This window comes from Trachemys scripta, chromosome 1, assembly GCF_013100865.1.
Source record: "Trachemys scripta elegans isolate TJP31775 chromosome 1, CAS_Tse_1.0, whole genome shotgun sequence".
In the NCBI taxonomy this organism is placed as follows: Eukaryota; Metazoa; Chordata; order Testudines; family Emydidae; genus Trachemys; species Trachemys scripta.
This window is the reverse complement of record NC_048298.1, coordinates 106,549,069-106,571,441: the sequence shown is the minus strand read 5'-3', so window position 1 is coordinate 106,571,441 and position 22,373 is coordinate 106,549,069. Positions and strand designations below refer to the sequence as shown.

Below are 22,373 nucleotides of genomic sequence, written 5' to 3'. Positions count from 1 at the left end.
TGCAAAACATGCTGAGCCCCGAGGAGGGAAGTGCCAAGTGCTATTGTTAGTGTTACAAATCCAGCACTATATGATCTCTAACACAGCAGGGGCAGGGATGCAGAGCAATCCAGCAGGATGTTCAGAAAATGCTGGATGAGCCTAGCAAATTTGCCAGTTGCCATAAGAACTGTTGCTCTCAGAAAATGTAAAGTTGTGCGCTGTGCCTGCGTACTTTCAAGGCCCCATGCTGCTGGTCCATGCACGCTGTTCCATTGCTGTCTACATCAGTCACTCCTCTGGTCCTCTTCCAGTCTGGCTGCCAACAAGCAACTGTTTCTGCAGCCTGCCACAGTGAGCAGCAGTGGAGGCTGCTGACGTCTGAAAATAAGCAGGCAAAGGGACACACAAAGCACTGTCAGAGCCAATTGAAAGCAGAGAGGAAGGGTCAGGCAGCATCTGACTCAGAACCAGGTAGGCAACGCCTCCCCCGCCGAGGCTGAGGCACCTCCACTGCTGAGCAGACCGTGGGTGGAACTCCAATTATATATCCGCACGTGCAATGTTGAAAGCAAAGTTGTGTGGGCTGCTTCCATTACACACAGGCAAATTGAATGGAATGACAATATTGTCGCTTCACTTACTGCTGTCATATCGGATCAACCTCCAGTTGATTTAATCTGTATTGTAATCAGGGATACAGTGAGGGTGAGATTCATCCCAGGTGGACAGACCCTTAGCACTCAGTGTAGCTCAGTAGGTCCTAACAATTGTCTGATGAGAAATTTAGACTGTGCATACCTGATAGTGAATGTTTCTTTAACTGCTTATGACTGGCACTTGACCTTGATTGAGGCTACAAGCAAAAACATATTGGTGCTTTTATATCCTGGTAATTAATCAGTGGGCAGTGGTGGCCATTTTATTTACTAATTATTAGTAGTATTTGTTTGTATCACATTAGTGCCTAGAGGCTCCAACCAAGATTGGGGCTGCATTGTGCCAGGTGCGGTACAAACCCGGTCCCTGTTCCAAAGAGCTAAATCTAAATAGAGAAGGCAAACAAGGCAAGGGGAGTGAGGAAAGATTATTTTCATCCCCAAGAGACTGACTTGCCCCAGATCACACTGGAACGGAACCCAGATCTCCTGAGTTCCACCCCTGTTTTTGTGCTCAAAATTCAGTGTGCTCATTTTTAGTTCTACCAACATTTCTCCAAATCATTTCAGCCCAGGGTGTAATTTTCCTCCCAGAATGTTATAATAGGGTGGCCAATGACGCATCCCCAGAATACAGGACATCGCCTTGTTTGTCTCCACCCCTTCCTGTGTGACCCTGCCCCAGCCTGCGTGACCTCACACATTACAGGGGTGGAGCAGCACACTGCACAATGGTGTCCTCTGTGCGTGATACTGGTTTTATATAAGTACCGGACAGGGGAAAAACCATACAAATCTGGATGGTCCGGCCGAAAACCAGACAAATGGCCTGCCTGTGTCATAAGCACCTGATTATAGAGGCCTTCCTCAGCTGGTGGCCCCACCAGAGTGGCTATGGAATTAGAGACAGGCCAGAGCTGTCGGGTCAGATCAAGCCTTAGGTCTGAATTTGAATTTCCCCGCAATACAAGGGGTGTTTGTATCTGCTGATCTAGGTCAGCCCATCACAGAGAGAGGAATGTAAGCAGGGACCACTTGTGGTTACCTGTGTGTATAGCACCTTCCCCGACGGGGCCCCGATCATGGTTTGTGATGTCTAAGATCTACCACAATATGAATAAATACTAATAGCCTTGGAGATTGGATCAGACCTTTCCCAAAGTTCTTGGAAGGCTTGACTCTGATTTCTGGCTTGCGGGCGTCCATTGCTAGCTAGAATGCTGTACGGGGTGCTGATTGGCACATTTCTATAACAGCGTTGGAGAGTTTTTTTTAAGTCAAGATGTTGTTGAATATAAGCCGGCACTTTTTGCCAGCTGGGAGTTCAAGCTCACAGCCGTCAAGCTGCTTGCCCGCAGCACACTGACCGTGTCCCCCTGCCACCTGCTTCCAACTTATGTTCCTGAATCACTGCCCTAGATCCATGTAAAGGAGCTTGAAGCCAAATTCCCCCTGTGGGGCTCAGCTGTCTATCCAGCTCCCGTTGGGCCTCAGCTGTTTTACCCACTGACTCAGCAGTCCTGACTGATGTGATGTGTCTCTGCAGAGCCATCCCTAGTGGTTTGATGGAGCCCAATACTGTCAGAGATGGACCCAGCCACAGTGATCCATGATTTCAGGTTGTCCAGGTTTGATTATTGCAAACCCCTATACCTGAGACTGAAGATGCAAATTCTGGGGGAGAAAGACCCAGCTAATCCAGAACGCAGCAGCCCTCTGCTGAGTGACCCTGGGAGGTGGGAGTGTATCACTGCAGTGCTCCAGTCATGTCACTCCCTCCTCGTTAAACAGAGTGCCCGTTCAAAGTCATGGTGCAAATCTTCAGAGCTCAGGGGGTTGGGTCTGAGGTAGCTGAGCAACCACCACTCTCTCCACAATCAGGACCCTCTGTGACAGCATCCATCCTAAGGACAATGGAGCTCTCTACAACCTGTGCTAGACCTGCGAAAGCTGGAGTCTGAGCTTTCCCAACAGCCATCCTATGGCTGCAGAACTGCCTTCCTCAAGAAATCCGACTGACCTCAAATCTCGCTGCCGGCGGGTCCAGCTGCAAGACCCAGCTGGTTTGCCCTAGCTTTTCTGCAACAATAACACAATAGCTAACAAATGAACTAATGGCTAATGCCAAAGACTCCTGTCTGCTGTTGGGCTGGTGGGGAGAGAGAGAACAAATTGCCCATGAACTACCAGTTCCTGTTTTTGTTTTCCGGCTTGGTCTCAGATATCACATTTGATGAGTGTGGTATAAATATCTAGATTAATAAGTCAGATCAGCACATGGGTGATGGGGCAGAGGGTGATGGGGATGTGAGAAGGAAGAAGTGATAGAGAAAGATACAGTCCAAATAGTAATTGAACAGCCACCATGGAACAACCCTTGTTCACTATCGAACAGGGGAATCAAAGCTGGGGGTGGCATTGAGAACTGGAGCTGGAACAGAGCATTGGGACTGCAATGTGAGCCCGGGGATTTGTGCAGTAATTGTGAGCTGAGCTTTACATTTCTTGGGGAGAAGAGGTGTCCAGGGCCCCAAAAAGTCTTGTGGTGATGAGACCTTGCAGAACCTGCTGCTAACAGCTGCTTGTTCTTCCAGGGGCCTTCTTGATTCCCTATTTTCTGACGCTGGTGTTTGCTGGGATTCCTCTCTTCCTGCTGGAGACAGCTCTCGGCCAGTATACCTCTGTTGGCGGATTGGGGGTCTGGAAATTAGCGCCCATGTTCAAAGGTACTGTACATGATGCTGATGCCATATATCTAGCTTTACAGCTGAAACCATTTACTGGAATGGGAAGCAACACCTTAGGGACTGGGACATAAGCCCTTGGGGAATGGATGGTGAGTCCCTGGAGACTGTTATATCTGCTCAATGGTGTTTGCAGGATCCCGTTCGCCATGGTGTCTGGCAGGGCCGGCTCTGGCTTTTTTGCTGCCCCAGGCAAAAAAGCCTCCCACTGCCCCCCATCCCCCCACCCCCCAGCGCGGCAGGGGAGGGCACCGAGCCCGGCCGCAGGCCGCTCTCCCCGACCAGCCAGAGTGCCGGGGGGAGGGCGGCGAGCCTGCCGCAGCTCCGCTGGCGGCCAGAGTGCCGGGAAGAGGGCGGCGAGCCCGCTGCGGCTCCGCTCTCCCCGGCGGCCAGAGTGCCGGAGGGAGAGCGGAGAGCCTGCCGCGGCTCCGCTCTCCCCGGCGGCCAGAGTGCCGGGAGGAGGGCGGAGAGTCCGCCGCGGCTCCGCTCTCCCCGGTGGCCAGAGCGCCAAGGGGAGGGCAGAGTGGCAGCCAGAGCGCCGGGAGGAGGGCGGAGAGCCCACCGCGGCTCTGCTCTCCCCCATGGCCAGAGCGCCGAGGGGAGGGCAGAGTGCCGGCCGGGGCTCCGCTCTCCCCGGCGGCCAGAGTGCCGGGGGGAGGCCGGAGAGCCCAGCCGGGGCTCCGCTCTCCCCGGCGGCCGGAGCACCCAGCCAGGGCTCCGCTCTCCCCGGCAGCCGGAGCCGGAGCACCGCGCCGCCCCCCTCCAGGTGCCGCCCCAAGCACAAGCTTGGTGGGCCGGTGCCTGGAGCCGGCCCTGGTGTCTAGGCATCAGTAACACTCCAGCTCTCTGTTTGAATGACCTTTGATAGTGACAAAACACTCAGGTAGACAACACTGCCTTGATGGAGGCAAACGACTGAACAGAGCCACCTGGCACATCAGGATTGTACTTAAAATGAAATGCAGTAAGTTGGGGGGGAGGACTGTGCTACTCTGTACCAGCAGAACCCTGTTTACTGTACACTAGAAGGTTGGCTCTCCCCCAGTTGGGTGTAAACCTGTTGTTGTTGTGTTCAGTAACAACATACGAGAGGCTAGTGGTGAATTAAAATAAGTGTTTTTATTAAGAGAGACTAATTCAAATACAGGAGCAGGCAGAGACACAGCTGGTTCCCCCTCTTTGGTTTTCATAGAGCTCCACACATACAACTCTGCTAGCAGGGTACTGAAAGACACCACCATTCAATCTTTGAAACATGGGAGAGAGGCATAACATCCAAACAAGCCTTCATTGGCTGATCAGTGAACTTGAGGCACCGTGCATTGTCACTTACTGATCTCTGTGAGATGATTCACATTTCCTAGGTGTACAAACCTTCGCCTCTCCTCTGTGCAGTCACTTCTCGACTTGCCGTCCCCACTTCAGCACAGGAGGCTCGTATCCATCTGCTCAATACAACTCCATAGACTTTGGATGGCTTGTGTTGAGCATGCTCTGTTTCTTCTCTCCTAGGAGTGGGCCTGGCCGCTGTGGTTCTCTCATTCTGGCTGAATGTCTATTACATTGTCATCATTGCCTGGGCACTGTACTATCTCTTCAACTCTTTCACTGCGGTGAGTTTCAGCCATTTCTATAAACCTTTATTGGCTCTGTGTAATTTTGGCAGTTCCTGTTTCTCTCGTGAAATGTGGAGTTTAACATATTCTTTGCTGTTTGTGCCATGAAATATACAACATACAGTTTACAAATTGTGCAAAGGGGCTCGCTTAATGTTGCTGCTGGATCTGTTGCTGAGACATCCGATGACATCAACTGTTCTGCATTACTGTGTGCTGTGTTCTTTTAGGGGCTATGTTCCCATTAGAAATCTTAGAAATCTGTCCCTCTGCCCCACAGCCTTTCACATTCTCCTTTCTATCTATCATAGTCAGAGAGCACCAGTCACGGTAATAGCAACGTGGTTGTAAAATGGCTTCTTCATGAGATTGTCTCATTACCATGGGCTTGGTTTTGAACTTAATTAGACCCCATTTATGCTGCTCCCACTCCATTGATTCCAATGGAAAAGCACTTAAGCACGTGCTTACATCTATCCCCTAAACAGGACAGCATTTAAGCAAATAACTTCTAGCATAGGCTTAAGTCCCATTGACTGCAACGGGATGCTTTCCTGAATCGGGGCCTTGTGCCAGTGTATACGAGATCAGAATGAAGCCTCGAGTCTGAAGTACATTTCTTCACAACTGAACCATTCTTATCAATCTAAAGGCGGAGAAGAGCTCCCTTAGCAATCCATAGACATAAAGATATCTAATTCCATGGGTCCTGTGGGATTCCATTTCATTTAGACCCACCTGCTAAAATGCTGTGCATGTACCATTGTTCAGTCCAGCTTCAGTTTTTATTTGATTATGTTTTCCAGCATCTGTGAAGCCATTTGTCAAAATGTTCTTGTGTGTAGTCTCCAATGCCTTCCGAACACCTGCAGTATTTGTTGTTCTCTCTTAACCCCACACTAGCAATTTGTACAAGTGTCAGTTGTTGTGGTCCAGGTAGATCCCCTACATATTCCTGAATAAGACTTTACAACATAGGAGGGCAAACTACGGCCCACGGGCCAGATCCGGCCCATCAAGGCTTTCGATCTGGCCCGTGGGATTGCCAGCCCAGTGGCGCAGCGGGGCTAAGGCAGGCTCCCTGCCTGCCCTGGCCCCACGCCGCTCCTGGAAGTGGCTGGAACCATGTCCCTGCAGCCCCTGGGGGAGAGGAGGAGCAGAGGGCTCTGAGTGCTGCCCTCGCCTGCAGGCTCCGCCTCTCGCAGCTCCCATTGACTCGGAACGGGGAACCGCGGCCAATGGGAGCTTTGGGGGTGGTACCCTCAGGCCAGGGCAGCGTGTGCCTGCCCCACCCCCAGGAGCCACTGCTGGACATGCTGGCCACTTCCGGGAGTGGTGCAGGGCCAGGGCAGGCAGGGAGCCTGTCTTAGTCCTATCGCACGCTGCTGTCACGCCGGTGGCGTTGGGCTGGAGCTTGTACTCCAAACCCCTCCTGCATGCCAACCCCCTGTCATGAGGCCCCTAGCTCCCTGCCACACCCCACCTGTACCCCAACCCCTTGCCCTTAGCCACATCCTGCACACCGCACCCCCTCCCACATGCTGCACTCTCTCCTGCACCCCAACCCCCTACCCCAGCCCTACTTTCATGGCCCTGCATACAATTTCCCCACTCAGATGTGGCCCTCAGGCCAAAATGTTTGCCCACTCCTGCTTTACAACCACAAAAAAAGAGTCTGCACCCAGAGGATGCGTCCCAGCTTTCATCCTGATCCCACTACACCTTGGAACAGGACTTCGGGAGTTCAGTCAGTGCTGCCTACGCACCCAATAAAGCTGATCATTATGTACCTCAATGTAGAAGATTGGTGATTTGATTCAAGGAGCTCATAGTTATCAGAGCTACACCATCAGTTTCTTTAAATTAAGTGGAGATGGGTCTGAATCAAAATCTCAGACTGGAGCATCCCTAAAATTTGGGTCAAGGGGGTGTTAAATCAGATCCCGGTCTGAATTTTGCAGCTTGGGCCCACCTCTAGAGTAAGATAAAGTGGGACAAAAATAAACAAATACCATGCAATCCCCCACCCCTGCCACACCAGAAACTTCTTAATCATAGACCTACCCAGAGCTATTCCTCCCTGGGATCGCGCCACTGAAGTGAATAGACCAGGGATGAATATGGTCAGTTGCCTCAGGCTCCCAGGGCTCTGGCTGTGAGGCTATAAAATTGCACTGTAGATGTTTGGACTCAGGCTGGAACTTGGGCCCTGAGACCCTCCTGCCTTCTGGGGTCTCAGAGCCCAGGTTCCAGCCCGAGCCCAAATATCTACACTGCTATTTTTAGCCACACATGAACCTCACTCAACTGAGCGTCAGGTACCTGACTCAATTGACCCAGGCTCTGAGACTCAGTGCTGTGGGTTTTTCATTGCAGTGTAGACATGCCCTAACACACCAAGTCAGTAAAGTACATGCTAAATCAGCCATTATTTGTAATAGGACCTAAGTGGGTGTTTAAGTGCTTTACTGAGTAGGGAGGGACGTGAGCACACACAGAAGTGCTTTGCTGAATTGGGGCCTTAATCCTGACTTTTCAAGTGCAATACAGATTGGTTTTTTAGTCCTATAAATCTAGGTACAAAAAATATTTCAAACTCAAACCATATGTTTGTTTTTTGTTCAATAAATCAAACCATTAGTTGCAGATGAGGCTAACAAATTACATTACTATAAATATGCTATCCCTCAACCTATGAACTTTTGAGATCTAATAATGAAAAGCAACATGAGAGTGCCTGGTTTAATTAATAGCTATTAATTAGTGACAAGCAATTTTAAATACTTAATATTTAAGCAATTAATGTCATTTTATTAAGGTTTTAGTATTGCCCTAATCATAGCCTGATATTATTTCAAGGAGTACTTTGGCTAATACTCTGGAAAGTGACTAGCAAGTCTGGCTGCTGAGCTCCTGGCCTCTGACATTCAGAACCCTTTCAAGTGTCTCAAGATGGGTTCCCAAACATCTGGGCACCAAACATCACTAACTAATCACCATTTCCATTGACTAATTCTACCAAGAAGATAAAGAGAGAGAGAGAGAGAGAGAGAGAGAGAGTGTGTGTGTGTGTGTGTGTGTGTGTGTGTGTGCGCGCACATATTTCATTTTAATATCCAGGAGTCATGTAGAGCAAAATGTGAATAAATCACTTTTCAATAGAGCAAAACCTCCTTCTGAAAGTAAGATAATTTTACAAGAAGTTTTGTGCCAGTATTCAGACGCATCACAAACATTCCAGACCATATACCTGCCCATATGCTGCACTAGGAACTATGTGCAAAATTACTTTGAGATCCCGTAGGCCTGTCTCAACCATTTGGATCAAAGAATCAGTCCCTGTGACTGAATGCTGGATGCTTTATATGGGCTCAGAATTCTGATTTTCCTTATATAGGGCCTGATCTAAAGCCTATGAAGTCCTTGGAAAGACGGCTGTTGACTACAATGGCCTTAGGATCAGGCCCATTGTACATTTAGTGGCATAGGCTGATATATTTTGGGTAGATAATTTCAATAGAAAACTAGATAAATCATTCCAGAAAAGCCTTCAGATGAAGTTAATAAAATTGGACAAAGTATGGATGTCTCTCTGAAGCCATTGATGTAATATTGTTTTAATAATATTAAGTTTATAAATAAGCTTTAATCTTTCACGTAAACTTTGATCTTTTGTGGTGATCGGGCATAAATATTTTACCTGGTCCTTAACTTATATTGGCACAGGCTCATATGCCCAACAGCCCTCCTTCCATCATATCTTTGAGATGCCTACAGAGCCCTCTCCATCACATCTTCACATTCTCTGCAGTCCATCCAGCACATCCTTGCCTTCCCAAGCACGACCTCACATTCTTCACAGTTTCCCAGGTATGCCCTGGCATTCCCTCTACACTCCCCACTGGTGCACCCTCATGTTCCCAATGCACAGACATCCGTGCATCCTTGCATTCCCCACAGTCCCACTCAGGTGCTTCTGGCTATTCACCCCCAGGACATCCTTGTCTTCCCTACAGTACATCACAGAGCCTATTCACATTCCTCACAGTTCCTCAGGTATATCCTAGTGTTCTTCCCAGGTTCCCCAGCATGCCCTCATGTTACACATGAGCTCTGGCATGGTCCTCCTTTCCCTACAGTTGTCTGCCCAGTACATCCTCATATTCCCAATGTCCTTGCAATCCTCAACCTCCACAGCATGACCTTGGGATCTCCATTCCTCATGTTCCCCACAGTTCCCCTATCACATCCTTGAGCTCTCCCACCCACTATGTCTACATGTTCCCCACAATCCCCCCAGCATGTCCTGATGCTCCCTGCAGTCCTCATGTTCTATAAGTCCCTTCTACCACTCAATGCATTTTCACATTCCTACAGTGACCCACATTCCCCACACCAATATGGCTTCACAGTCCCACCCCCTACTTCGTACATCCTTGCACTTCTGCAATACCCCTTTGCCATGCCCTCCTGACTTCAGCTACCTATCCCTGTGTTTCCATGTTCCCCCCACACACCTCAGATATCTTCATGTTCCAACAGTCCTGCCCACCCTGCCTCACATTCTAGTTTTTCCACCCACCCAGCCTTCTGTTTACACAGCCCCCCAGAACATTCTTACATTCCTGCCTGGCCCCCTACCCTCCTCATGTTTCCACACCCCCTGAACACTTCCTACCCTCAAGGAAGTCCTCACATTCCCTCACCACAACCCACAGAATATCCTGTTGTTAGAATGTGATTTTTTAATTCAAATGGAGACAGGAGCAGCTTAACAAACAAGTATATTCTAAATCATAACAGGGCAATGAAGCAGGGATAAGTGATTGACAGAAGAGAGCATTTCGAGAACAGAACTGAGCCATGCTTCCCTAATTGTATCCTCCCCTTCCTCTTCCCATTAGGATCTGCCATGGCAAAGCTGTGGCAATGCCTGGAACACAGAGAGATGCTTTTCCAACTATTCCCTCAATGATACCACCAACCTGACCAGCGCTGTGACCGAGTTCTGGGAGTACGTCTCCAGCCTAAGTCAGGATTCACCACTGCAGGGACCATCTCATCAATTCATGGGGGCTTCTTGTTCATCCATTTGAGAGTAGCTTTGAAAGACTCTGTTGGAGGCATGAAATTGTTCCTCAGACCGTGCTGAATGGGTGCTCTCTGTCTCCTGAGGGGGCATTCCTGCTAAATGTCCAGTTCGTGTGCAGTTAAACCTTCAGACAGAGCAAGGAGGGTCAAAACACCTCCCATCATCCATCCTTCTTCCTTCAGGCCCTCACACTAGATATCATATTATTTCTGACCTTCATGCTTTTTGCCAATGTTTGGGCTCACACCCACCTTTTGTGCCCTCTGCCTGCATCTGGGCTCACCCCCATCCTTCATTCCTTCTGCCTGTGTCTGGAATCTCAAATCATTCAGTCTCTGTAGATTATACTTTTTTTCTAATTCTGTGTCTTTTGTCTGCAGGAGGAACATGCACCAGATCTCTGGTGGCCTGGGGGAGCCAGGTAACATCCGCTGGCCCCTAGCAGGAACTCTTGCTTTAGCATGGGTTCTGGTCTATTTCTGCATCTGGAAAGGAGTAGAGTGGACTGGAAAGGTACTTTGTAATAATCAAATGATACAGTATTGCCTTTCATTACTGTACTCATCTCTCATGGTGAAATGTCCTCCAGATTCAATTTTGAGTGCCTGTAATTAGGGTTTACTGTGTTTCAAGGAAGAATTGGAGTGTGTGCCATTAAATTCTTTACCTTTCACAGTGGTAAAAATTGTTACGGTATTCTAAGCATAGAGAATACTTCTTAACCATAGCATCTCCGGACTGAGTATTGAACTTTCAGACTTTTAGAAAGATTTAAGCCAAGCTTTTAAAAAAATGACTTTCAAAGCCCAACTTGAAACACCATAAAGGGGTCTTTGCCCCTCCCTGAGCACCCGCTCTCTGAGGTCATTTTAGGGGATCAGAAATTGAGCATCCAGAATCACTGGTCTCTTTTCACCTCATACATTGAGTTTTGAGGCTGACCCTCGAAATAGAAACATATTACTATTTCCTAGTGTATAACATTACAGACCAGTACCATAAAAAAGAAACACCTGAGAAATTGCTTAGTTTGGTAAAATGGTGCTACTGGGATATATTATGTAGGATGTAACTTGGAGTAATGGGATGACATTAAGAAAAGAGTAATCTAGACTGAATGTCAGAAAAAAATTCTTCACAGTAAACTTTCTTAGGTTATGAATTAGTCTCCCAAGAAAAGTGGGGGAAGCACCTTCAGGCAAACTCATATTACTTGAATCATTTAAATAAAGAAAGACTAGGCAAATCACTAGAAAATAAGGGCTAGATTACTTAAGTTGGTTACATCTCTGACTTCTTTGGCCCAAATTCATCACTTGTGCAATTCCACTGCTTTCGGTGTAGTTACACCAGGCTCTAATTTCTGTGATCAGTAAAGCCTCTTGTTGTTAGTAGAAGAAACCCCCAATATTCAGAAATATTACTTGAAGAGAAACATAACACAGAATCTGCAAGAAAAGTGTCAACCAGTTTCTTACAAAAGAGCCATTAGCCCTCAATTTAAACTTCATGGAGGCCATGTCCTTCCCTAATTATCAGTCTTGGCAGAAAGAACTAACACACTTAGGGCATGTCTGCACTTACCGTGGATCGACACTGCGGTGATCGATCCACGGGGGGGGGGTTGAGTTAGTGGGTCTAGTGAAGACCCGCTAAATCGACCATAGATCGCTCTCCCATAGACTCCGGTACTCCACCAGAACAAGAAGCATAAGGAAAGTCTACTGGAGAGTTTCTTCTGTCAACCCAGCGCGGTGTAGACACCGCAATAAGTCGGTCTATGCTATGTCGACTCCAGCTATGTTATTCACATTGTTGGAGTTGCACAACTTAGGTTAACTTATTCCTGTAGTGTAGACCTGCCCTTAGAGCCCAGTTCGCTTCTCACTTACACCAGTGCAAATCAGGAGTAAACCCACTGAAGCTAGGAGAATCAAATCACTGCTGTAGCTCTGACTGTGAGTGCCTCACTACACAACTAACATCTCCCTTTGTCTCTCTCAGGTTGTGTATTTCTCAGCCACCTATCCTTACTTCATGTTAATTATTCTTTTCTTTCGTGGAGTCACTCTACCAGGAGCCAAGGAGGGAATTCTCTTTTACATCACACCAGACTTCAGTAAACTTTCTAAGTCTGAGGTGGGTCCTGCAATGTTTAAAGCTTTTACACTGCTGTATTCAAGTTCCTTGGCACTTTGAACATTTCAAGTTTCTCTCATAACCAAAAAAACCTCCCAAGAATCCCAGTAGCCACAGTCTTCACAGTCAGAGACAAAACTGGGCCAGATTCACAACTGGTGTAGATCAGTGGCACTCCATGGAAATCCTGTAGTATTATCAATGGAGCGATGCTGATTTACACCAACTGCAGACGTGCCCCTCTGACATGCAGATGCTCCATTACACTGATTATTCTAGGGGTAACTATTTGGGTTGGACAGTGCAGTCCTATGTAAAGGAGGCAATGGAACCCTATATTGCCCATTTCTGCAATGCTAGATGTAGGTACAAGTTCAGCATTAGACATAGCTGTTATTTTAGGTGGAAGTGTTTAAATGGCAAGTGATAGCCATATACTGTTTGCCTTGCTCAATGGGAAGCCCAGTGCAGTAGAGATGCTTGAGAAGGCAAGTTTCTCTCTGTTATAGAGTAACAATTCCTTAGCGGTCTGTGAGGTCGCTGGTCATGCACAAGTGATGACAACTGAATAGTCCTGATTGTCTAGAGCTCCCAGTGATCCCTCTTTGTAGGAACCACTGCACTGTAACAGTATTGCCAACCCATGAGTAAGGCTTCCCACAAAAAATTACAAGATTGGTTTAAACATCATGCCATATATATAACAAAAACACCTTCTGTGGTCTTTTTATTAGCCCACTGGGTTTTGGGCCTTTAAGTTACACAGGGGGCACATTTTCCAGCTTTTCTCTGCAACTATGCAGGCTAGAAACTACAACTTTTAAACAATGAAAGCTGAGATTCTCATGTAATCAGCTGACTCCGGGGGCTGGGGCTTTAAGAAAACACACCAGCTATGGTGAGACTTGTGATAAAAGACGAGTGTTGGCACTCCTGCTCTAAGTACAGATCTTTCGCGACCCCTTCCCTTCCCCTTGCATTGTGAGGTGGAGAAAATGGTTTAGAATAATTAATACACAATCTCAGCCCCACCCCCAGTCTCTGACCATTTCTGGAACCAAAACCTGAACCAAAGTATTGTAAAGATTCTGGGATGTTCATTTAGAGCCAGGTTGCAGCTGGCTCTTGGTGTGTCTGTAAGTTGGGGAAGGCACAAGGAGATCTCCCCTTCTTGTGGCTGATGAAAAGCGCTGTAGAAGAGCTAGGTATTATTATTGTGCATCTCCAAGCACAGGGACTGCTCTCTGCTAGAACCCTCTGGGACATTAGCAACCCCAAAAAGAGCAAAGGCTGTACCCCCCACCTAGCCTGTATTGCTGGCTTGCTTTAGAGAAATGTGCTTGTTTCATCCTCCCATATGGTGGAGCAGCATGTGCATCCCCCCCCAGTACAAGAGGAATTATGCTTCTGTAACACCAACAGACCCCGGTTGTTGGTGGGCAGGATTGAACCTGGGGCCTTAGTGCATGAGCCTCTACTGCATGAGCTAAATGCCAACTGGCTGTTAGCTAAGGCTGTAGAGCAACCTCATTAATCGCTCTCTCTCTCTAAGTGTTCTCAGTGCCAGGAGGTGGGTGGGTTACTCTTCTATGAAGTAACATGTCTCCACTTGGGACCCCCACCCCCATACAACACAGGCTAGTGTCTTAAAGCGCAATCTGGCCCTTAACAATTTTCTTCCATTACTGTTCATCTCCACCTGTCTCTGTGCTTCTGAGTTCAGGCTGACTCTGGAAGCGCTGAAATATGGGGAGAAAGCTGTTCTCCTGGCATTTCTGGAAGCGGAAAGTAGTGGAAATCAAGTGTAGAAGCCTGTTCTCGTGAGATTTCCAGTCCTGCCTTGCTGGCGGCTGGCCCCAGAAGCTCTGGTTAGTTTGGATAAGCAGCCAACCTTTTAGGTGTTTATGTGAAAGGAACCCAAATTTGAAATCATTTGAGGTTCCCTCGTCAGTAGTGCCAGACAAGAGCAGAGCCTGAGTTGCAGAGTTTAGATCTGGGTTTAGATCAGAGTTTAGTGCTGAGAGCGAGACGGGAGGTGGGGGAACATGCTAATTAGGGCCCATCGCCAGCACTGATTTTTATTCCTGTTAGTTGCTGTACAAGCCACCTGGGAGTCTCACTGCAGCAGGCTTTTCTGCCCCAGCTAAACAACGTAGGGGTCAATACTGCATAGCCTGAAGGGAATCGTAGGCCTATGGATAAGGACATTGACATTCGTTTCTGGAGTATGTCAGTGTAGTCCAGAGGTGGGCAAACTACGGCCCGTGGGACCGTCCTGCCCGGCCCTTGAGCTCCCGGCCGGGGAGGCTAGCCCCCGGCCCCTCCCCCGCAGCCTCAGCTTGCCGTGCTGCCAGCGCTCTGGGCTGTGAGCTCCTGCCGGGCAGCGGGGCTGTGAGACTGCATGGCTGGCTCTGGCCGGGGGTGGGGGGGAGGGGGTTTGCAGCTGCAGGTGTAATGTATTAAACTGCTCTCAGTAAGAATGCGCTACTGGTAGCAGTTACTGATACATAACATTGTAAGAAACTGCTATTGTATAAAACTGCTACCTGATGTAGCAAATGCCTACAGGTAGCAGTTTCTTGCACTGCAGTGTGTGTGAAATTGCTACATGTAGAAATGTGCTATCTGTAGCAGTTATTGATATGGCTAGATTGTAAGAAACTGCTGTTGTAAAAAACTTTAATTTAATACACTACACCAGTCCTGGTGCTCTGAGCAACACGGTAAGGGGGCTGGGAGTGGGAGGGTTGGATAAGGGATTGGGAGTCCCGGGGGGCAGTCAGAGGACAGGGAGCAGGGGGCGGTTGGATAGGGCGGAGGTTCTGGGGGAGGGGTCAGGGGATGGGGAACAGAGGGGTTGAATAGGCATGGGAATCTCGGGGGGCCTGTCAGGGAGTGGGGATGTGGATAGGGGCTGGGGCAATCAGGGGATAGGGAGCAGGAGGGCTGGATAGGGGGTGGGGTCCCGGGGGGGTGGTTGGGGTGGGTCCTGGAAGGGGGAAAACAGGGGACAAGGAGCGGGGGGAGGGTTGGTTGGGTCGGAGGTTCTGAGGGGGACAGTCAGGGGGCAGGAAGTGGGAGGGGGCAGATAGGGGGTGGGAGCCAGCCTGTTTGGGGAGGCACAGCCTTCCCTACCCGGCCCTCCATACAGTTTTGGAATCCCAATTCATCCTTCAGGCCAAAAGGTTTGCCCACCCCGGTGTAGTCTCTTACCTAAAACTTCATCAAAATCAACATTTTCACTGTCCCACCTGCCACACTTTCCCTGCTACATGCTTTAGACACGATTGTGACGGGTTGGATCACAGAAACCCCCTTGGGAGCTGCCACCCGATGTGCAAAGACTACCCCTGCTTCTGCTTTCCCTGCCAGCTCAGGACTCCAGCACCCTGTCTTGCTGAGCCAGACACTCCCGTCTGGCTCCAGACACAGACCCAGGGTCTGAATCACTTGTCCCAAAGCTGCAAGTTTACCTGAAAACAGCTCGCAGTAGCGTGCTTGTCTTTAGCGCTCAGATGCCCAACTCCCAATGGGGTCTAAACCCAGATAAATCCGTTTTACCCTGCATAAAGTTTATGCAGGGCAAACTCATAAATTGTTCGCCCTCTATAACACTGATAGAGAGATATGCACAGTTGTTTGCTCCCCCAGGTATTAATACATACTCTGAGTGAATTACTAAATAGAAAGTGATTTTATTAAATACAGACAGTAGGATTTAAGTGGTTCAAAGTAGTAACAGACAGAACAAAGTAAGTCACCAAGCAAAATAAAATAAAATGCGCAGATCTATGCCTAATCAAACTGAATACAGATAATTTCCTCACCAGTTCCAGAGTGCTCCCTTTTACAGGCTAAGCTCCTTTTAGCCTGGGTCCAGCAATCACTCACACCCCCTGCAGTTACTGTCCTTTGTTTCAGTCTCCTTCAAGTATCCTGGGGGGGGGGGGGGTGGAGAGGCTCCTTCTTTAGCCAGCTGAAGACAAAATGGAGGGGTCTCCCACAGGTTTAAGTAGACTCTCTCTTGTGGGTGGAGACCTCCCTCCTATGCAAAGCCCAGCTCCAAGATGGAGTTTTGGAGTCACCTGGGCAAGTCACATGCCCCTGCATGACTCAGTCTTTGCAGGCCGACGCCATTGTCCACATGGCATCTTGCATGTCTCCAGGAAGACTTCTCATGTGGATTGGAGCATTCCAAGATGCATTGTTCCCTAAGTGTCTCCTGATCAGGTACTTAACCTGGCGAATTCCTTCCTAAAGCAGCTGACCAAATGCCTCACAAAGCTTACTTAGAAATCAGGCAAGCATACAGCCCATATTCTTAACCTCGAGTAGAAAATGATATATATGTACAAATAGGATGAATAGATATAGTAGATCATAACCCTTACGGAGATATGTTACATGGCACAGGCAGCACAAAACATATTCCAGTTATGTCATACATACATTTATAAGCACCCCCTCCCCATAAAGCCTTATGGGGTACACTGTCACAACGATAAGTTATTGTTCAAAGAAGATCTAGAGAGCTAGATGGATAGATTAGATTATGCAGAATGTTCCGACAGTGCTACGGAATATTGAGTCATGGCTTGTTCTTCCTTTGCAGGTCTGGATGGATGCAGCCACACAGATCTTTTTCTCCTATGGACTGGGGTTGGGATCTCTGATTGCCCTGGGAAGCTATAACTCCTTCCATAACAATGTATACAAGTCAGTATTCTTCAAATACCTCTACAATCAGAAAGACACACAGAGGCAAACTGTGAATCCCTGTGTGACATTGATAAGCGTTTAGTCACAGGGGTATTCTCATTGCAGTCACCGAGACTACTCCTGCGAGTAACTACTCACCAGTGTAAGGGGTTCACAATTTGGCCCACAGTACCTGATGCTGTACAGTCTGTAATTCACCAGCATGCAACCCAGGCCTCACCACTGATCCTCATATCTGAATATCTTCTGGCCACAGGACATCACCAAGTTACCCACCACACCTCTGACCTTCACCTCTCATGGTCACCTGTCCACAGCATGGTAACATGCCTCCTCATGTAACCCACACACCTTCTGGGTGTGGTGTTCTGTCCCATCTAGTGGCACGGAGGCCACTTAGACAGAGAGATAAAACGAGCTGCTTTACAGCCTTAGTTAAGAGCCAGTTGGCTTTTAGCTCATGTGGTAGAGGCTCCAGAGGTCCCAGGTTTGGTTCTGCCCGCCGACGACTGGCGTCTGTCAGTGTTACACTCAGGCCTTATTTTCACCCTCACCTCATCCCCTAACTCCGATCCTGTTCTGATTCGCTGACTGGACCAGAAATGCAGAAGGTTTTCTCACATCTGTGTTTGTTTTTCTAGAGACTCAATCATCGTCTGCTGTATAAATTCCACCACCAGCATATTTGCAGGATTTGTCATTTTCTCCATTGTTGGCTTCATGGGTCACATCACCAAGAAGTCAATCGCTGAGCTGGCATCTTCAGGTAAGCAGACATTGCGTGTGTAGTGTTCAGACTAGCAGTGTGATCCAGTGGGTGGGGCACTGGCATGGGGGTCAGGAAAGCTGCGTTTTATTTCCAGTTCTGCTACTGACCTATTATGTCACCTTGGACAAGCCACTTCACCTCTCTAGCCTCTGTTTCTCCCCCTACCCTAACAACACTGCGAACTCATACCCTTTGTAATGCCATTGAAGCTCAATGGAGTTACGGGGAGTAAATGAGAGGAGAATAAGGCCAGTTTTGGAGGAGAATTTTTATATATCGTGTACAACTAATTCTATTAAACTTACGAGACTAGAGCCACCACTGCCTTCAATGCAGCAATGCCAGTTTTCACGTCTGAAGATCTGGCCCATGAAGTGAGTGAAAATGACCCCAAAAAAGAAAACAGGTTCAAAATGTTCAGAATGTGATAATAGTGAATAGCATTTTGTCAATCAGCATGGTGTTCTCACTGAGCCTTCCTGACTGGGGCACAAGTGTGTAATTCAATTTCCTGAGATCGTACAGAGTTGTAGGACTGGATGGCTCAGGAGATTGGGAATGAGCCATTTGGCAAATTCTTTGCCAAGCTGAACAGATGTGAGGAATGGCCTGGGTCCCAGAGGAATTTGGAAGCCTATTCCTGATAGACTCAGGTGCTCTTTCCTCTCAGGTTCCCAACACAGGAAATTCTGAGGTTTGTTGCACTACACCTGGATTGTCTAATGCTCAGGATTGCTGCACTTAAGGAGGCTCTTTGTGGGCGTAGCCCTTTGTTAGAGCTTTCCCACGGAGTAGCTAAGCTCTGATCTGATCAGTATTCTCACAAGAGCTGGCTGAAACTCAATGTTTCCTTTTAGTGGGAAATTCTGACATTTTTGTTCTGAATTCCATTTTCAACCTTATCAAAGAGGGTCTTTTTTTTTCAATTTACCCCCCCCCCTAAATTTTATTGCAATCGACATGTTTCCCCAGAAAGTTTCAATTTTGACTAAATGGCAGTTTGGGACCGAAAAAATCCTGTTGGAAATTGTTTGACAAACCCTAATTCTCAGTAACAAAGTATATGCATTTCCAGGAAAACGTTTGATCTCCCAGTCTGTTCCTGCATCATTGATTATGGTAACAAAATGGCATTGTTGTTTAAATGGGGGAAAAGATGAATGGATTCTCATGTCCCTCACCCCTCCTTTGTGCAGCACAGGCCAAGGGGGCAGATTTTTGTGGAGCCCATACTAAATATTGGCAAGTTTTTGCTGTTGCCATCTCCTGGTTTAATAGTCATACTGAGCTCTGACATGCCTCATGGTTAAAGCGCGTTAGAAATATAAACTATTCAATACGTTTTCATTCTGGTAGGACCAGGACTGGCTTTCCTCGCCTACCCACAGGTCGTCACGCAGCTGCCCATGTCCCCTCTCTGGTCGATTCTCTTCTTCTCCATGTTAATGATGTTAGGCCTTGACAGCCAGGTGAGACAACAAACCAGGGAAAGTGGGGTAAGAAGCAAAGTTGTGGTTAGATGAGAACCGCCACGGATGACAGTTGTCTATCCTCCTCTGTCAGTCCTGTACAGTGTTCCATCTAATTTTTTCCATCCATGTGCAGAATGAATTTTGTTATGTGCACCATATTGAGGTAATGTGCGGATTTGTGCCACCAATAGAAACCAAAAACCTAGATATAATATATATTTTTAAAAAGTTACCATAGGGATGATTACTCCAGCCAGGACAGGTTAGGCATTTTAGAACTCACTATTCAAAGAATTAAATGTAAGTGTAAGAGAGAAATAAAAATTATGAAATGCATAGACCAGTCAAAACACTAAAATAACACACTTTGAAAGAAGTATCAAGAAGTAACAACAACAATACAAGTATGTGTTGGGAGGTAAGTGTGAAAGACTGTGTGTGTGTGAGAGAGAGAGAGAGACAGATGCACACAGTATGTGTGTGTGTGTGTGACAGACAGAGAAGTGTGTTGCCCCTTTAAGTATGCTGCCCTTTTAAATAGATCAGCAAGTTTAGACACAGCAGCAGCTGCCAGCAAGCTCCCTCCGTCCTGAGCCTTATTGTGTGTCTCCGCCCCCCGGCCCCCAGCTCTGTGGAAATGGTGTACAGGGGCAGGGGACACCCTGACATCAGCACCCCACCCCCTTGCTCTGCACAGCAAGCAGGAGGCTCCTGGGAGCAGCTCCAGGGCAGGGATAGCACACAGCAGTGGGGGGAGGGACACCTGAACTCCCCGCACTTGATAGCCTGCTGAGCGGCTTCCCAGCCGCACAGCTTACAGGGAACGTAGGTCTTGTATAGAGTGATTTCTCTCATTCAGCAATGAGGTCCTCCATTCTGGGCAGCTATTCAGTGGAGTGATCTCCTGTACTCCTGATGAGCCCTGTCCACATAACCAGTTGTATATGAGGTGACCCCCCATCCTGCCTTAATAAGTCCTTTCCTATCGCAATTCTTTTGTGGCTGATCTCCTATAGACTTCAATCTGTCCCATCCATATAATCAGTTATTTGTGGGGTAATCTCCAATTTGCTGATGGGCAGTGGGTAGTGGGCAGGAACCATCTTTTTATTCTGTCTGTGCACAGTGCCTAGCATGATGGGGCCTGATCACTGCCTGGGGCCTCCAGTCAGTGCCACAGTATAAAGCAATAGTGGTAATAGTAATGATCAATAGTCTGTGTACCTGCAAAACAAGGCAGTCTTAAAAAGTGGCCACCATTTTCCCATCAGTCTCTTTTGAAAGCTCTTTTTCATTCAAATGAAAAATTCAGATGTTAATTTGCATACACCTGAGCTCCCAAGGTGCCTCATGGGAATTGTAGTTTAGTTATCTTATGCCCTCATTGTCCTTCTATATGGGCTCAGCTCCTTGGACAGACTACATCTCCCATGATGCACCATGGTCTCCTATTCTGTGAAAAGTTTTGCTATTTCAGTTTGTCGTCCACAATTTCCTCAGTCCTGAACCTGGGAAAGAGATAGTCTATGCGATGTGCCAAGAGTCAGTCGCATCACAATGTGCTGGTGCAATGCTAAGGAGCCACATTTCAAAAAGTAGTGACAGGGCAGAGGTAGAGAGCTAGGCTTTGGCTCTGAACTCTTCCAGAATTTGGGGGTGTTCAGTGTTTCACCTCAGCCCCATCTCTAGTAAAAAGAGACAACCCTAGTGGCAGTGAAAGTGTTCTTAGTTTCTCAAGCACCCTGGGTAAAAGCGGCTGGCAATGTCATAGAGGGAGCAGGCACAGCGTCTGGCTGGTGCTCTGGCTAGTACTGGCAGCGAGGTTCCAGACGAGCTACAGCCAGACCTCTTTCCTGCCAGAGGAATGTGAGTTGTGGCTCTACAAGAATATCCTGTGAGGACACTGGACAGAGCAATATCAGGTGTACCAGAAGATCCCAACCCACACACACTAAAAAAGAAGGGACTGGATGGTACTTATGTATTTTGCACATGATAACTTGCATAATTTTTGATAACGTGAGCATCAGAATAGCCAGGTAGCCAACCAATTAATCCTGTAAAAGCTCTCTTTTGGTTGGGGTCTGCGGAGGGCTTGTGTACTCCTCAGCCCATAGAGAGCACACTGAGCTGGGATGGGAATGCAGCATTAGGCAGGCTCAGGTGCCTGAAAAAAACGTTTCTGGGTAAACAGCAGAGCTGAGTGGATACCTCAAATCTATGAATGTTCACCGGATAAAGACTTGAATCCCCTCCTGCTTTGTTTTTCATTGTTATTGGCATTAAGGTAGCATCTAGAGAACTCAACTAAGATCAGGCCCTCCTTGTGCTAGGCAGGTACAAATACATAATAGGAGACAGTCCCTGCTCTGAAGATCTTAGGATCCAAATAGACAAAACAGAAAAAAGGTGTGAGGGGAAATGGAGGCACAGGGAGGTGAAGTGTTGCCCAGGGTCACCCATCAGGTGAGTGGCAGAGCTGGGAATAAATTCCAGGTCCCCTGGGCCAGTTCCCCATCCCCAGGCTCATGCAGCCTCTCCGATGCCCCTTAGTTGTCTGGGGTCTGCAAGTATTCATTTCTGCTGAATGAGTTTACTGGCAGGAAACTCCACGTACAGTGGAAATTTTAAGCAACTACTAGAGAATATTTATAGAAGGTGAATTTGGCAATAGGAAATTGTGAGTATTCACCTGGGAGACCTGATTCCAAGAGATACCACTCAAAGTCAGAGAACACAGGCACCAGGATTTCTTTGTACTGCAGTAGCTCCTGGCCCTATTGTACAGGGTATAGTACAGACACAGGCAAGTTAGCTTACTTTATCAAAGGAAATATCAGCTATTCCTGAGTGACACATCCAAATCACCAGACACTGACTGATTCCTTGAAAGGCTTACAGAAGCAGTGGGTTTGGAAGGGGAAGATGATAGTGCCCTTCCCAGTTAATTCCAGGAGGGCATTCTGTGCGTATGGGGCAGTGCAGGAGAAAGCCCACACCTTATAGGAAACCTTGTGCCGTGGCCTGGTCTAGTCCCACTCTCTGGAAGGACACCAGCCTGTTGTGATGGGATCTGATTGCTGAATCCTACATGCTTCATAGTCCCTGGGTCCAGGTAGTGACATAATAGCCATAGAGCAGATGCTTCCTGCAGAGATGGAAGGGGTTTTTCTGTTGCTGTAGG

General features: G+C 47.8%; 1 protein-coding gene across 1 annotated transcript in view; it reads left to right on the top strand.

Annotated features, from left to right (window-relative positions):
• The first annotated feature begins 3,339 nt into the window (after positions 1-3,339).
• LOC117882368 (sodium- and chloride-dependent GABA transporter 1-like) overlaps positions 3,340-22,373 on the top strand; it is a 30,525-nt gene continuing 11,491 nt past the window's right edge. The window contains exons 1-8 of the mRNA XM_034780531.1: positions 3,340-3,364; positions 4,895-4,995; positions 9,903-10,012; positions 10,471-10,603; positions 12,095-12,229; positions 16,842-16,945; positions 17,590-17,714; positions 19,074-19,186. Coding sequence (XP_034636422.1) covers positions 3,355-3,364; positions 4,895-4,995; positions 9,903-10,012; positions 10,471-10,603; positions 12,095-12,229; positions 16,842-16,945; positions 17,590-17,714; positions 19,074-19,186 — 831 coding nt within the window. The 5' untranslated portion in view covers positions 3,340-3,354. The remainder of the gene's footprint in view (positions 3,365-4,894; positions 4,996-9,902; positions 10,013-10,470; positions 10,604-12,094; positions 12,230-16,841; positions 16,946-17,589; positions 17,715-19,073; positions 19,187-22,373) is intronic.